The 15,289-nt window shown below is 47.8% G+C and overlaps 1 protein-coding gene across 1 annotated transcript; it reads right to left on the bottom strand.

The window, feature by feature from the left end:
- Nucleotides 1-308: 308 nt before the first annotated feature.
- RCN1 (reticulocalbin 1) lies at nt 309-13,429 on the bottom strand. The gene is made up of 6 exons (XM_045557733.1): nt 13,035-13,429; nt 8,178-8,371; nt 7,052-7,230; nt 5,067-5,127; nt 2,149-2,348; nt 309-1,433 (listed from the first exon to the last, which is right to left on the bottom strand). The coding sequence occupies exons 1-6, from the start codon at nt 13,283-13,285 to the stop codon at nt 1,326-1,328; spliced, it is 993 nt and encodes a 330-aa protein (XP_045413689.1). The 5' UTR covers nt 13,286-13,429; the 3' UTR covers nt 309-1,325.
- Between the last annotated feature and the right edge of the window lie 1,860 nt (nt 13,430-15,289).

The raw sequence follows: 15,289 nt of genomic DNA, 5'->3' as shown, positions 1-15,289 counted from the left end.
ATGCTGATGAGGGAGGTAGGGCCCCACAGGCCCAGGTAAGAAGTCTGGGTTTTCCAACGGAAACCTGTCTCGGGAAGATCTCACAGTTGACCTGCTGATTCCCTAACTGCATAGAGAAGAAAAGACGTTAAGTATATACATTTATCAAATTAGTAAACATGAGTATATTCTGAACATTCTAGCAACTGGATTTAAAAAACCAGAACCTTTATAATCTTATTCATGGAATCCAATCCCACAGCTTAATTCTGTATGAATAATGATGCCACAAATGGCATCTGTGAAGTCAAACACCACAAGACACTGTAGAAAATCCTCAGGAAGATTCTTTATTTCATTCGCTTCCTACTTACAAGGTGAAATTTCAATGTGTAACAGTTGTTTTTGCCAGTTCAGTCAATGGCTCAGAAGATCACCTTGTCCTAATTCCATAGTATAAGCTATTCCAGGGGCAGGTCTGAGGGTTATGGATTCACTGGACTGGAAGGTGTCGTTCCAGAATCCCGCTACATCCCACCACTTCATTCCAGTCGGTGACCATCGAGGAAACAGATGGTATTTCTAGTCACTATTTCAAAGATCAGAACTACCTCATTTGCATGTCAAGAAAATTTTCTCAAGTTTATTTAAAGTATTTATCATTTTCCTACAGTTGTTCAAGTGTCTGACATTCTTTTCCCTACCTGTAAGTTCCTTTCTTTTTCACATTATCTGTCTCGATTGCTTCTTCTTATAAAAACAAAAAGACAAAGATGTGGATTTATTGTGCACATTAGCAGGTCCATACAGAAAAACGCAGTGACAGCTCAGAGTATGAAGTCAAGAAGGAAGAATCTGAAACATCAGATTTGCTCTGAAATAAGCTGCTAGGGTAACACCACTTTAGCTTAATCAGAACTTTCCCTTACCAACTATTTAACAGTGGCAAATATAAAAAATCTGGTAGTTAAAATACATAGCAGTCACTCGTATACTGCCCCCCCCAACCCACCCAACTTCTGAACAACAGAGCTTTTTCAAGTTTTATCCTCCTTTCGTTTAAATTTAATGGAAAAAAAACCTTAAAAAGTCATGTTGTAGCAATGTATCCCCAAAGAGAACTGCAGTCTACCAAGATTTTAATGTGTTTTGAGAGAAACGTTACTGAAAGAATAGTGATGACCATTTCCCAGTAAACATTCAGTGAAAAACAACTTTTATACCCCAATCTGAGGTATAAACTTGCTTTGTGGGGAACACACCTGCTGTAAATTAGACAATCATAGCAACCACCCAAGACGATAAAAGAAAGCCTCTGACAGTCTGCCATACATGGTGAGTGTCTATCAAAGTTCATCATGATTTTTTGTGAGATCTTCCCCATAATTGGTAGCTTGGCTTCCAACAAACATGTTCCAGTTCTCCAAGATCTCTTCTTTAGTCAGCTTCTCATCCTGTGGAAGAGAGGAAAGAAGTCTGTCACTGAAGCTCTGATAACTGTAGTAACTCAGCGTGATGCTCATGTTATTTCACTGATATGCAGCGCTTTCAATACTACCTTTAATAATTCAGAAGCTGCTGGGTACCTTCTTCATCTGCCATTACTGCGCCACAAAACTCCAAACCAGAACAACCTCCTGCTATAAAGGCTGTGCTAATGTACATCACGTGAGGCCTCTGAGTAATTCAGACGCTAGAATCCACCTGTGTCTACAAGCAGGGTTGGTATTTCCAAAACAGGCCCTGAAGAATTCCACTTCCCTTTTGTGGCCTAACCACATAACCTGAGAATTTGGGACAATTAGCCAAGTGGGGAAGAGGCAGAACTTTTTTCTAAATTTATTTACTTATTTATTTGGATAAATAAGCTAGTCCTAGGGCAATGTAGGGTATACTTCTTAAATCCATGGCCTGCCCACATCTAAGTTACTGGTTCTCCAATGCTAGACGTGACTTAATGTAAATCTGCGGTGCATATCAGGCTATCCAGGAATGTCTGGGTCTAATGACCTCCCTGTGGGTTATCAGGGCATTGGTTAAGTTTACAGGTCTCTACTGTAGGGCAAGAATGAAAGGTCAATAGCAATGCTATCGCCAAAGAAGCAAACAAAACCAATCTTATGTAAATGGTCTCCCTTGAATCAATGATTGCAGAAGAATGTGAAATACCTTGTTTTTGTCTGACTCATACACCAGGTGCCTGGCCTCCGCCTGTGCGTGGTCATAATCTTGAGGGAGGATCCAGTGGCGGATCTCATCTTTGTCCAACTTCCCGTCCTTGTTCAGATCCCGGAATTCATTAAACTGCTCTCGTTCTGACACCACCCAGTCCGGCTCAGGGCCGTTCTCCTCGTGGGAAAACATGTCCGCTAGAAGGGAAGGTTGTTCTTGGTTATGAAGACAAGTGAGAAGGTAAAAACCAAAAAACGTGGCCTCCTGAGTTTGGCAAGGTGATGACCAATCAAGAGACCTAACTCAAACAGTTGGGGGGCAGTTCCTTGGGGACAATGTGACGGTGCATCCACTGTGAAGGCCGCGTGGTAGACTAGAAAGACCTGCGCTTAGGAGCCGGAAGATGAATCCCGGCTCTTGACTTAGTTCAGCAACTGGGATTAAGTTACTTAGTTCAGTAAACCTTAAGTTTCTTTATCTGTAAAATGGAGATAAAAATGGATAAATCACCGGGTTATTATGAAGATCAAATGGGCCATCTAAGTAAAAGCCCTCTACAACCCAAACTGGCAGGCACTATATAAGTGAAAACTAATAATAATGACCACCACTGAGCACTTTCTATTGTCCAGATACTGTATAAAGTACTTTACATATATTTTTTCATTTGAATTTCTCACAACTACTTTATGAACTAGGTACTGTTATTACTCCCATTTTACAGATGAAAACACTAAGGCAAAGGCTTACCCAACGACCCACAGCTAAACAGGAGCATGGGCACTCTGCTTTTAACCCATGGTCTTAACCACTGTGTTCATTATTATTATGTTTATATAATTTCCAAAGGGCCTTCACATATGTCATTTTATTTCATCCTTAAAACAATTCTGTAAGATAGATCATTATCCCCACTGTACAAAACGGCAAAGAAAGGAAAAAGAAGACAATGTTTATGCATTGTGTGTTTCATCACTGGGTCTTCTTGGAAAAGAGAGGTACTTTGTGGGCAGTTTTTCTTCAATGGGAGCAGAGCTTGGAAATGCCAAGTGGTGAAGGAGCAGGTAGTGAAGGAAGGAAAAAGAGAGGCAAGACCCTTGGCTACAACGTAGCTGCAGGATAGCCCACAGCTGACACGTGCACATAGTTTGTTGACAAAGAGCTACCCCATATATTAACTAATTGGAACTGCATCCAACCCTGCAAGGATAGGTACTATTTATTCCCATTTACAGATGAGTAAACTGAGGCATGACTCCCCCAGGGTCAGTGGAGAAGCCAGGGCCTCTCATTCCAGTGCCTTTCCTACTGCCACATCACCACCAGTTTTCCACTCCTGAACAGTCCCTTCCTGAACAGAAGGCTCCCCTAGAAACGACAAGTGGATACATTGGGTCTCTCTGGCTGCAAGTCACTCAGCATTTGATTTTCAAGCACAACGCCTCCGCCTTCCTCTCTGACCAGCATAAAGAATGCAATGCTTCTTTTAGGCAAAGCCACTCACAGAGTTCTGCTCCTGACTTTACACCATTTCAGTGCAGAGTTCAGGAGGGCCCGGCAGAGCACACAGTTTCAGTCAAAAGCACTGCATTGTTTGTTTTAATCAGGCAGCCTTTGCTGTCAGTCTCATTTCATCCCCACCATCACGGCGAGACGCAGCTTGGAGTGCTTTGCTCGCACGTGCACCCAGCGAGAGGAAGGCTCTGCTGCTTGCTCAGACGAGGGAGCTGTCGGCATCTGTTATTCTACAAACGTAGTGCCACCAAGATCACTTTAATTACTACAGCAAGAGCTACCTGTCTGTTACCAATGACAGACAGGGAACAGTGTTCGCTTCTCAGGATCAAACATAATTTCTAATGATTAGAGGAAACTTTGCTCTTCATTACTGATGACACTTGCTCTCTTTCATGGGGTGGCAAAATAGTACAACCATAAAACCAGAGGCTGATGGCAACTCGGGCTCTGGTTTTACATTTAAAGGTAATTAACTGCCATGTACACATTAAAGATGTGTACAAAAATTATATCCATCCCATCCCTCTTTTCCTAGGTTAACACCTAAATCAAATGATTTTCCAGCTTTTACTTTATTGAGACTTGGGAAACGAAGAGCTGTCGTGAGAAGGCAGCTGTAGTTGGAGCTTGTGCCTTAGCAGCTGGTAAGGATCGAATGGAAATTTCCTTGTTGCCTGCTGCTTCAGTCCTTTCTGCATGGGAGGCTGGAGGGGCTGGTGGGCTGCGGGGAAGGGCTCTCACCAGCCGTGGTGGGTTCTGACCCAAGTGTATTGAGTTGACTCTCAGCCAGCCAGTGCTCACAGATTCCTGAAAACACACTTCTTGCTGTTGCTTCAGTGAAGCCCTTCAGAACAAAATTCTAGGTATGGCACTCCCAACTACAGGACGGAAAACTAGAGGCACAAAATGGCTATATAATTGGGCAGTTGTGCACTTTGTAAAAGCATTTACCCAAGAAGAATGCCTTTGTGCAGAGAGCTGGGCACATAAACAGGTCTGTTGATCATAGCTGCACCTACTCAGAGATTCTTTCCCCAACACTGTCTGCTCTGTCTTCCCCGTAAGTCTAAGGGATTGCCAATCCCACTGTGCAAAAGTAAAACTAGGCAGTGTGAGGAAGGGTACCTCTCAGAGCCGTGGGGCCAATTGCTGGCCAGCCTAGTGGCAGGGCTAGGCTTTTCATCTCTTCTCCACTGAATGAGGTCTAATAATGCTTCCCTGATACTGCACGGCTAGGGCTGATGGGACAGATGGGGCTGGAAGGCCTCCCCACTGGAAATGCACAGGAGTGACACTTACAGACTTGCAGCTGTTGTTAAAAGAGACGTCTGGGGAAAGTAGCCAGACATGTGGGTGGAGGAATGTGGCCCAGTTGGGACAGCTGAGCAAGCACTCACCAATATACTCATCCTGATCCACAAACCCATCCCCGTTCTTGTCAATGTCCTCCAGAGTTTCCTAGGAAGCAAAGGGGAAAACACAATGCGAGATGGCTGTGTGTTCTAAGTCTGAGAATGCTATTGTCCTCCTTTGTCCCGCTTTTATGGCTGAATGCTTGGTGACTTCTGGCTCGTCTCCCTACCTCCCTAGGTATTAGTTTCTCATCTGTAAAAACCAGGCAGTGGTTTCTATCCCTACTTCCCCACCCCCCAATTTCAAGAGCAGAACACTCTCTTCAAAAGAAAATGTACCTGCAAACCCAGAAGTGCTCTGATTATATCACAAGCCCTGCCAGGCCACCCAGCTCCACCATCCAGCCAAATACCCCCGGGGGACCTGGGAGGAACCCAGTGTGAGAACCACTCGATAAGATGATCACAAAAATAGAGTCCAGTGCTAACTGGACTATGAGCACTGAGTTGCTGTCAGAGAAATATGAAACAGCAGACAATTAAAATATAAAAGTATAGTTGACTTCTTAATGTATTATACTGTATATTTAATATATTTGACTTAATGAGGTTTTTTGCCAGGGTCAGTAATTAAATGAGTTTACTGTCCGTTGGCAGAGCAGCTCAGAGGCATCCTGGGCCAAAGAACATGGCCCACCGGAGAGCAGAGAGCCAATGCCGAAGGCACATGATCCATTTGTGGATAATTCTCCACCTGCACTGTCCTCTGGCAAATTAACTATCACTAAGTGGACGCTGGGTGGTAAAGAGAAAGTATTCTTGGCACCAGTGTCCAGTCCTTAGGGTCATGGAGGTCATGAGGATGAAGCACGAGGCAAGAGTGGCACCAGCCACCAAGTGGATAACTACAGTCACCCAGAGCTGACTACAAACAAAAGCTTTAGCACCTGTTTCCCAGCATTCAAGCAGGTGGAACTGGCTGGGGGCATCTGCCCAAGAAACAAGTGATGGCATTTATTAAGTTGTCATGGAAAATGAAGACATTTGGGACCCAACAAGACACTATTGAGAGCAATTACACTCTGAGGCCTTGCAAGCAGTCATCCCCTCAGGGCCTGGGGTCTGGGCCACTCCCCTCCAAAGCCCGCACCCCCAAGGGCAGCACCCTGTCCAGCCATAATTTTCACCTTAAGCTCCCATACAGTTTTAACAATCCCACACACTCTATTTCAGTCTTTTTCGAATTCCCTCAAAGCTGAAAAATGGGGCAGAGACTAGCTTGGTTGCTCACTAAACCCATGTGCTCTTTCTAGATAATATCTAAGCTGTATTTCCCAGCCTCCTCAGATTTAGGAGGGGCCAATGAACGTAAGCGGAAGGGATGTGTCATTTCCCTGCCAGAACAGTAGAGACAGACTGTGTCTTCTCATTCCCTCGCTTTTCCTTCGTCTGCCAGCTGGGTGCTGCCAGACCCGTGCCCTTGGGATTGGCTCTCTGCTCAAAGGTGGACCATGTTCTTTTACCCGGATGCCTTTGAGCTGCTTTGCCAACAGACAGTAAACTCATCTAATTATTGGCCCTCGCAAGAAACCTCATTAAGTCAATTACTAAATATACAGTATAATACATTAAAAAGTCAGACATACTTTCATATTTTATTTAATAATTGCCCACTATCTCATAGTTCTCTGACAGCAACTCAGTGACAGAGAAGTCCCAAGATGGCAGAACCCAAGAGGGAAGCAGCCTGGCTACCCCATAGCACCTAGAGGAGAGCTGCCCAGCAGATCCTTCTGACTGGAATCGCTTTGGCTGTGTTAAATGGCTATGACTGGGGGCTATTTGTTACAGCAGCTAGCCTGCCCTGATGGATTTACTGGGTAGCCAGGTATTCCAACACATTCCACTTCAGAGTCCTTCTGTAATTCCCTTCAGGCTGAAAAACATTCTGTCTTTGGAGGAAGGGACAAGAATTGGGGACAGTTTTTCTCTCTGATCTTTTCCCAGCCCAAGATCTTCGTGTATCTTACCAAAACCACAATTTCCTTCATATGCTCAAACTCCTCGGGGTGCAGAAAGGCGGTGAACTCCTCCCGAGTGGCTGTCAGGTCACCATCCTGGTCCGCAGCCTTGAACCTTCTCTCGTCACGTGGCAGCATCTTTTTAAAGGTTTGATGCTCTGGAGAATCATGAAACTCTGTGGGGTTTCCTGCAGGACATAGGCAGAAATGTTTAAACCACGCTGCTGAGAAAAGCGTGTCCTTCTCGATCACTCATCTTTCATGCCCCAGTGGTACACATGGAACAAAAGGTCATGACCTACTGAGTTCTTTAAAATATTTTATTTCAGAATGACTCTAGTATCTGTCCCTTCAAGCCACTGCATAATCTAGGCCCTAATGGCTTATTAGGGGCTTTACCACAAGTGGTTAAGAACACAGGTTTTAGACCATACTAACGCCATACTTCTCTTCGCAGAATTCTGCTTTCATCATATTAGTCTTTGATCTACAACACAAGGCTCCCTACTGCCCACAACATCTTATCTAAGTGCCCCTGCCAGGCTTCCCAGATCTTCCTGATTCTGGCCACGTGTGTGTGAACAGGTTCCCCTCGGGCCTGTTTCTTTGCTATTAATCTCTCTACCATGCACACAGCAGGTCTTCACCCTGTTCCTTGGAACCCCAGTTTCCCCTCCTTCCCCACAGGCCTCTCTCTCCAAATATAAATTCACTCTTCAAGACCCAGCTCCCAGGCACCCTCACCAGGAAGCCTTCCCTGACTGCCCGGGCCCACCCAATCCTTGCTATCCAAAATCAGGCAGCAGTTTGAAACTGTACCACAGACACCATGTCCCCTCTGCTTTCTTCTCGGTGTTCCTCTGAGATGTAAATTGAAGTAGGGTAGCAACCTAAGGGATTTTTTTATTAGTCTCTCACACCCCCTCCCTCCTATCTATAACTTCACTCAGAGTAAGTAAGCAACTCAGTACATTCTGAGTAAGCAGAGGAGGATGTTACACAAGCAGGTGCTACTTAGGAGGTTGAGACATCTCCCCAAAGGGAGCAGATACAACAAGACAGTAGAGAGTCTCCCGCAAGAAGCTTGTGACCCAGGCCCTGGCTGTGTAATCGCTCCTGCAGCACCAGGTCTTACCTAGGTAGTAACCATAGGTGGCTTGTTTGTATTCTTCCCAGGAAATTTTATCGTCTTTGTCCCTATCATAATCCTTCCAGACTTTAGCGACATTATCGTAGATGTATCTTTTCTGCACCCGTTTGATCCAGGTTTTTAGCTCCTCGGTGGTGACAAAGCCATCCCCATCATTGTCAATGCGATCAACAATCTTCCTGTATTAAAAAAAAAAAAAAAAAACCCACAAGGCTTATCAAGGCGTGTTGTGATCCTGGTCCAGCAAAAGATCAAACACCTACATGATCTAAAAGGTATAAACAACTAAAATGGAATCAATGATCTGATGGTGCTGGAAAGGATCTTACAGTTTATCCTTCCACGGTTGACATGCTTTCACCTCTAACCAGTGCCAATGGCAGATACTGCTGATGGATCATGTCCCTCTGTCCCGATAAACCTAGAGGTGACCTCAGAATTCTTCTTAGCACAGTGCTCTGGAGACGGCCACTACTAATTGATTCAAGCTGATCTGTAAGATGAAGCCTATTATTCCTCCCTGATATAGTCCAACTTTCTCATTTTACAGTAATGGAAACTGAGGCCCAGAGAAATTGAAGGATGTTTTCAAGATTACACAGCTAGTATTTGGTAACAACCAGCATAAGAACTCGTATCTTCTGGCTCTGGGTCCAATGCAAAAAGTGCAAAATTCTATGTAACCCAAAAAAATGAGTGAGTTCTTTGTTTAAAAAAAAAAAAATCCCACCATCTTGAACTCAAATACTTGAAACTTGAAGCAGAAGGTGACCAGATCTTGTTGGATAAAGCACTAAATGTGGGAGTTGAAAGAGCCTTGACATCATGGAATCTATTAAAGAAACTTGACCAGCTTAGCAGCTGTGAGAAACTTGACCAGCTAAACCCTTTTAAACCCTTTGCTGTCAGAGTGAAGACCCCTAAGCCACTGGTGTCACCATCTCCACAGCTGCCCCAGGTTCCAGAAATTTCCCACTGGACTCCACTAAGGTACCCCAAACGCTAGTCCAGAGCAAACTTCAGGTTGGGAACTCACCATTGTCCATATCTAGGCCAGGCGGTCCCAGGGTAGGGACACCATCCCTGCAGAGAAGAACTTCAAAGACACCCACCAGCTATTTCCAATGTTTAAAATAGTTTCACCTTAGAAGTCCATTTACCTGGGATGAGGTTAGACAGACTAACTATGGATTGATTTCTTTGTTTGGGACTGGAATTGTATCAACTTCAGTGGTTAAATTTTCTTACTTTTCAACAGAAGGTCTGATTGGCAGTTAATCTTTAATTAAAAATGGGAGATGAATTCATTACTTCTTCATGAGTACAGCTGGAGAGTTTGATGGAGAAAATCTCCTGTAACTTTTTTGGGGGAGGGGGTGCACAGGAGAAGGGGCAGAGTGAAAAATCAAAGTCTCCACCTCCTACCTGAACCTGGGGAGCCCAGGCTCCTCTTTCTCGGGAAGGAGTAAACACCTCTCACAACCTTTAAGTGTCCCTTCATTTACTGTCTGAACAGCTCTCAAGACTAAGCCTAAACCTCAAGTCTCTTCAAGCTTCCCCCCGGAAAATCACAACTAGACACAACAGAATTCTTTCAATACTGTGCTATGTTCAGCCTACCTACTATGTCCTGGGCACTGCTCCAGTCCTGGGGATACGGTGGTGACACCCCAATGGGTTACCCAAAGCTAACTGAGGAGCAGAATCCCAGGCCAGCAAAGACCTAATGACACCCGACTGTACAAACCTCTTTTGTGGAAAGGACAGCATCTAATCTATGACAAATAAGCATCCAAGACATAGCTCAGCCTGACACATAGTAGGGGCTCAACAAATATTTGTTGAACGAATAAATATGATCTTAACCTCGCTCTCTAAAAACCTCAAGAGGGAGATACTGGGAAAGGCAGCTATGATGTAGACAAAGCCCAACCCTTTAATCAGAACCCTGGGTCCTCCTCCTGGCTCTGGTCTCCATTATCTGTGTGATCTTGGGCAAGTGACTTCACTCTCTGAGCGTCAGTTTCCCATCTGTAAACTGGAACACCTACTTCACAAGGAATGTTGAAGAATAAAAGAGAGAACCTGTGCCTTTTCCCACTAAAGACAATACTGTACATCAGGGGTGGACGTGGAAAACTCGACACTCAGCAGGTAGCAGAAATGAGCAAAACCTCCAGGGGGCCTACGGCAGCGTGGAGATCCCTGCCAGCACAAGCAAGGCTGCCCAACTCTGCTGCAGATGATGACTGCCATGTAGGGACAAAGGTGTCAAGAGAAACCAGAAATTGGGGTCTGTATGTGCAATCACTCAAATCTTAAATGTTGGCAAGTATATTTTTTTCTAAGACAGGGTACCATGTTTGTGACTGTATGTAGTCTATGCAAAGGATCTTCACTTTGCAACCGTCTGCCCTAGGTTTCTCTAGGAGCGTTAGAGCAGTCACATTTTCAGAATCAATGGTCAGGTAGTGGTGACAATGTTGCCTAGATCCAGCCATGCTCATCCCTCGGCAGCCCAGACTTGGAGGGACTCTTGAAACAGAAGCTGTGACTAGGGCAGTGGCTCCTCACACTCAGCTCCATCCCAAACTGGATGCGTAATTTCCAACACCCCCTGTGCCACCTCCACTCCAGATTCACCTTACAGGTGAATGATGCAGCCACCACCCACCCAGTGACTCAAGCCAGAGACCCGGGTGTCACCCTTGATTCCTGCCTCCTTCCACTCCTGCCTCCCTCCTCACTCTGGCATTGAGTCAAGGGCAAAAGCTGCCAGTTCTACCTCCCACTAGTGTCTGGATTCATCCTCTCCTGCCATCGGCCATGCCCTCTTCAGCATTCATCACCTCTCCCCCGCCCCTGGTCTCCCTGGTGGTGCCTCAGTTAGTCTGACTTTCAACCCCATACAGGATAATATCAAATCTCCATCTCGCGGAGGTCCTCCCTGCTCTGCCCTAGGATTCCCCTCTACTCTCATCTCTCACTTCTTCCTCCCTGTCCCTTTGCAGACCCAACACTCCTCATGCCCCAGAACAGGTTTCAAAACCTTTTATAAATGGACTATTCTCTCTTCAGGAATGCCTTCCTCTGTTGTACACCTGGCAACCTCTGAATCACCCTGCAAGCTCTGATAAGGTGACATCTCCAAACCCCAAGCCGCTCTCTCTAACCTTAGGGGCTCCTCCTCCTGGATGTGCTCACTGTCCTTTCGACATGCCACCGTCACAGCAATCATGCATAGTGTCTGTCTGTGCCGCTCTCCTCCACATTTGATTATAAGCACTCTGAGGCTTAGAGCATGAGGTTTCATCTTTGTACCTGGCAAGTATGTGATGTGCCTAGTACACGTTAGCCACTCAAATGTTTGCTGCATGAATAAATGCATGAAGTCAAGGTATTGATACAAGGCCCAAACCCAGACCAACTCCATCAGCACTTGTTCTCACCACTAGGCTACGATGAAGGCATTAAACTGGAAGCTGCAGGACCACAAACTATAGAGTTCCCTACTCCAGATCCCAAAATCTCTCCCCTTCCTCCTCTCCAGTGACAATGTGGCTGCCACTCAAGACCCCAGAATAAATCAGTGTCCAAGTGCTTCCAAGCAATACAATGGACTGAACTCATCAATGGCCCTCATTGTTAAGTCCTAAACAAGAAGAGAAAGTACTCTGCAAGATGAAAGGTAATTGTTAGGAGATGACTTTGAAGTTCAAAGATCTATTTATCAGAGCAGGCAGATGGTGCACCTACACAATAGGTATAATTTATCCTCATCTTCTAACTAAACATGTTGGCCTCTGGCAGCCCCCAGGAGCACAGGGATGGCTGTGTTCTTTTTAACGTAGCAGAACCTGAAGATCCTCCACCCCCAGGAACCAGGTTCCGGGAGCCACGGTGCCCAGTAGGCAGGGCTGCAGGGTCCCTCCCCAGCCCTGCCTCCCTCCATCTGGGGCCAGGTTGGCTGCTGATTCCTCTAGAAGGATTTCCAGATAACTTTGCACATTGCCCAAGTGTCTCTTCAAGGGAGCCGGGGAGGGTGTACTGGGATGTACCAAAGTTTTGTTTCCCAGGTTTGTTTCCTGACTCAACTGCCTTCAACAGCGAAATTCAAAATCCACGACCAAGGCCCCCCTTCAGCTTTTTGTCCCCAACAAATCAGTTACAAAAGAACTATCTCTGCAGACATCTGTTGGAAACACAAACTGGGAGACCAGTTTCCATTCTCGCCCCCCACCGTCTCTCATCCCCAACTGCCCCTCCCTTCTTAACAACCAGATTTTTAAATCCTTCCACCAGATTTACCGGGCAATTAGTCAAAAGGCAAGAACACTCCAGCATAGGCCAGGATGAACCCCTCCCTCGCCTGCCCCTTCATCTTTTATCCAATTCTGTTCGTCCTCGAGACCTCCTTAGCAAGTGTCTCAAGCCCCTCTCTCCGGGAATGGGGGTAAGAGAGAAACTGCGAGAGTGGGTTAGAACTCAAGTCATTGAAAGGCCACTGTGGACAAACTCTTCTTTTGTACATTTTCTTCCCTCCCTTCTGATGCAAGCAAGGGGAGGGGGCGGGCCCCGGCCGTCCTGGCTCCCGCGGCCGCTGCCACGTTCTCGCCTCCCCGCGGGGAGCCAGCCCGGCCGGGCGGGGCGCCGACCTCCACGGCGGGGTCCAGGCGCCCTCGGGCAACTTCGCCCGCGCCCCGGCGCGGAGCCGGCGGGACCCGCCTTCGGGGCCGCGCGCGCGATTTCGCTTTCGCTTTCCGCCGGCGTCCCGCGTGGCTCCCGCCCGGGTGGCCCCCGGGCACCCGAGCCGCCCCTGCGCGGCCCGGGCCGCGGCCTCACCCCAGCCTCTCCTTGCTCTCGTCCGGGGTGAGCTGATCGAAGGTCTTGGAGTCTTCCTTGCCCAGGAAGGCCTCGTGGTCGTACTGGAAGCTCTGGTTGTCCTCGGGCGGCCGCTCGCCCAGCTCCGAGTCGGGCCGCAGCACGCGCTCCTTGCGCACCGTGGGCTTGGCCCGCAGCGCCCGCGGCGCCAGCACCAGCAGCAGCAGCCCCAGGGCGAGCCCCAGGCGGCGGCCGCGGCCACCGGGCGCCATCGTCCCGTGGGGAGGGCGGCACCGAGCGAGCGGCAGGAGCGGCGGCGCGGGAATGGGGGCTCGGAGCGCCGCGGCGGCGGGGCGGGCGCGGGGGAGGGGACGGGCCAGCCCCGCCGCCAGTGCCCGCCCCGGGCCCGAGCAGAGGGGCGCGCCCCGGGCCTCGGGCTGGGGAGCTGCGGGCGGCCCCGCTCACACGCCCATTGGCCGCCGCGCTGCCGGGGGAGGCCGGGGCCGCCGAGCCACGTCGCCAGCCCGGGCGGTGGGCGCGGGGCTCGGGTTTCGCCTCGGCCCCTCCCCGCCATCCCGTCGCTAGGGGCGGGCCCGGGCGAACTGGGCTGGGGACTGGAGGGCTTGGAGGAAAACTGGGAAGAAGTTCTTTGTCAAGCAACAGATGTTCAGGATAGAATTCCCTCTCTCTTCCTCCAGTTCCAGAGAACCGTAAGGACGGAGGCTCCCCCCGGCCCCTCAACTTCCAGCTGAGAGCCCGAACCTCCGCCCCCGACCCTGCCTTAAAATGCGCTCTTAAGCCCAGTCCAACCCCACTTGGCGAAATTTGAAGTCTGGTTACAAACACGAGAGACTGGAAAGCGACCGCACCAGTGTGGGCGAGGTCCTCTAGAAACGGGGGTCGCAAACTCAAATGCCACGGAGGGCCCATCCAAAGCGAGCAGTCTTGTGTGCGTTCCAGCTGCCAGGAGGAATGCGGGCCCTGCGCTGGCACTCCTGTTTCCTGAAAGACATCAGGATTTCAGATTTTTATGTTTTTATTTCTAAATATTGGCAACTCATTTTACATAAGCACTCTGTGAGTCAGATCTTATCTGTACGTTACATCGGCATCGCTGCCAATACAGAGAAGCTCTGTCCCATCGAACTTTCTGCGATGATGGGAATGTTCTATTAATGTATCTGGGCTGTCCTATGGGTGGTGGCTACTGAGCACTTGACATGTAGCTTAGCGTAACTGAGGCATTGAAATTTTAATTGTGATTTAAACTGAAATAGCCAGAGGCGGCTAGTGGCTACTATATTGGATGGTGCATGTCTAGAGCAATAATTCTTTCTGTGTCACAGCTTTTTGAAACTCATTGATGACCCTTTTCCAGAAAAATGCACAGCTACTGACCTGGATGTTTGATTAAAGTGTCAGAAGGATTCCTGATCTGAAGCCCCACCCATAAGCTCTAAGTTAAGAATCCCTAGAAAACTAAAACTATGGTTGAAGAGAGAAGCCCACCCTCACAGACCTGGGTAGACGAACTCCCAGAAGTTTCCTCTATCTTGCTGTGTCCCTACCTCCATCCCTGATATTCTAAAAAAGGCCTGGGCTGTGCTTCTTGCCCTTTCAATAAGGATGTCAAGACATTATCAATAGCAGCTTAGATGAAAGGACCTTTCTGATGAAGATCTATGTCAATCAATTAATGAATAGTTACTGTTTGCCTACCACAGCCTAAGCACTGGATTGGGTGCTGAGGGTACAATGGGAACAAGACAGTCATGGTCTCTGCAGAGCTACATATATGTATAGATGTGTGTGTGTGTGTGTGTGTGTGTGTGTGTGTTCATTCATTCAGTAAACGAGCACCTGCTAAATGTCAGGGCTGTGCTGGATACTGGTTTATTGAGCATATATGGATTGCAAATCAGCATGACAAGTGCTCAGAGAGAAAAGCATTCAGTATTATGCAGACATATCAAAGCAACAGGACCCAGACTTGGGGATCCATCAGGGAAGACCTCCTGGAGGAAGGAACATCTACACTTAGATGGAAGGTGAGTAGGATAAGTTAGATGGTGGGGTGTGGTTATATGAGAGGAGGATAAGGTCCCGCGTGAGCTGGCAGAGGACAGTGGGGTGTGAAGTAATGTCCTTATGACCCTGTACATCCCCATGGGCTGGCAGTGAGTCCTTGGAACCTCAACCCACCTCCGCTGACTTTGCATGGGGCAAGAAGCGCTATGCTTGAGGCCAAACATGTTCTCCACTGCCAGTCTAGAGGC

The sequence above is a fragment of the Lemur catta genome, chromosome 7 (assembly GCF_020740605.2).
Source record: "Lemur catta isolate mLemCat1 chromosome 7, mLemCat1.pri, whole genome shotgun sequence".
NCBI lineage: Eukaryota > Metazoa > Chordata > Mammalia > Primates > Lemuridae > Lemur > Lemur catta.
The sequence above is the reverse complement of the archived record's forward strand: the minus strand, read 5'-3'. Positions and strand labels throughout refer to the sequence as shown.

Coding starts and splice junctions, on each gene's coding strand:
- RCN1 (XM_045557733.1), bottom strand. CDS start 13,285: ATGGCGCCCGGTGGCCGCGGCCGCCGCCTGGGGCTCGCCCTGGGGCTG. Junction 7,231..8,177: donor CACCTATGGTTACTACCTAG/GTAAGACCTGGT, acceptor TATGTCCTGCAG/GAAACCCCACAGAGTTTCAT. Junction 5,128..7,051: donor TGAAGGAAATTGTGGTTTTG/GTAAGATACACG, acceptor TTTGCTTCCTAG/GAAACTCTGGAGGACATTGA.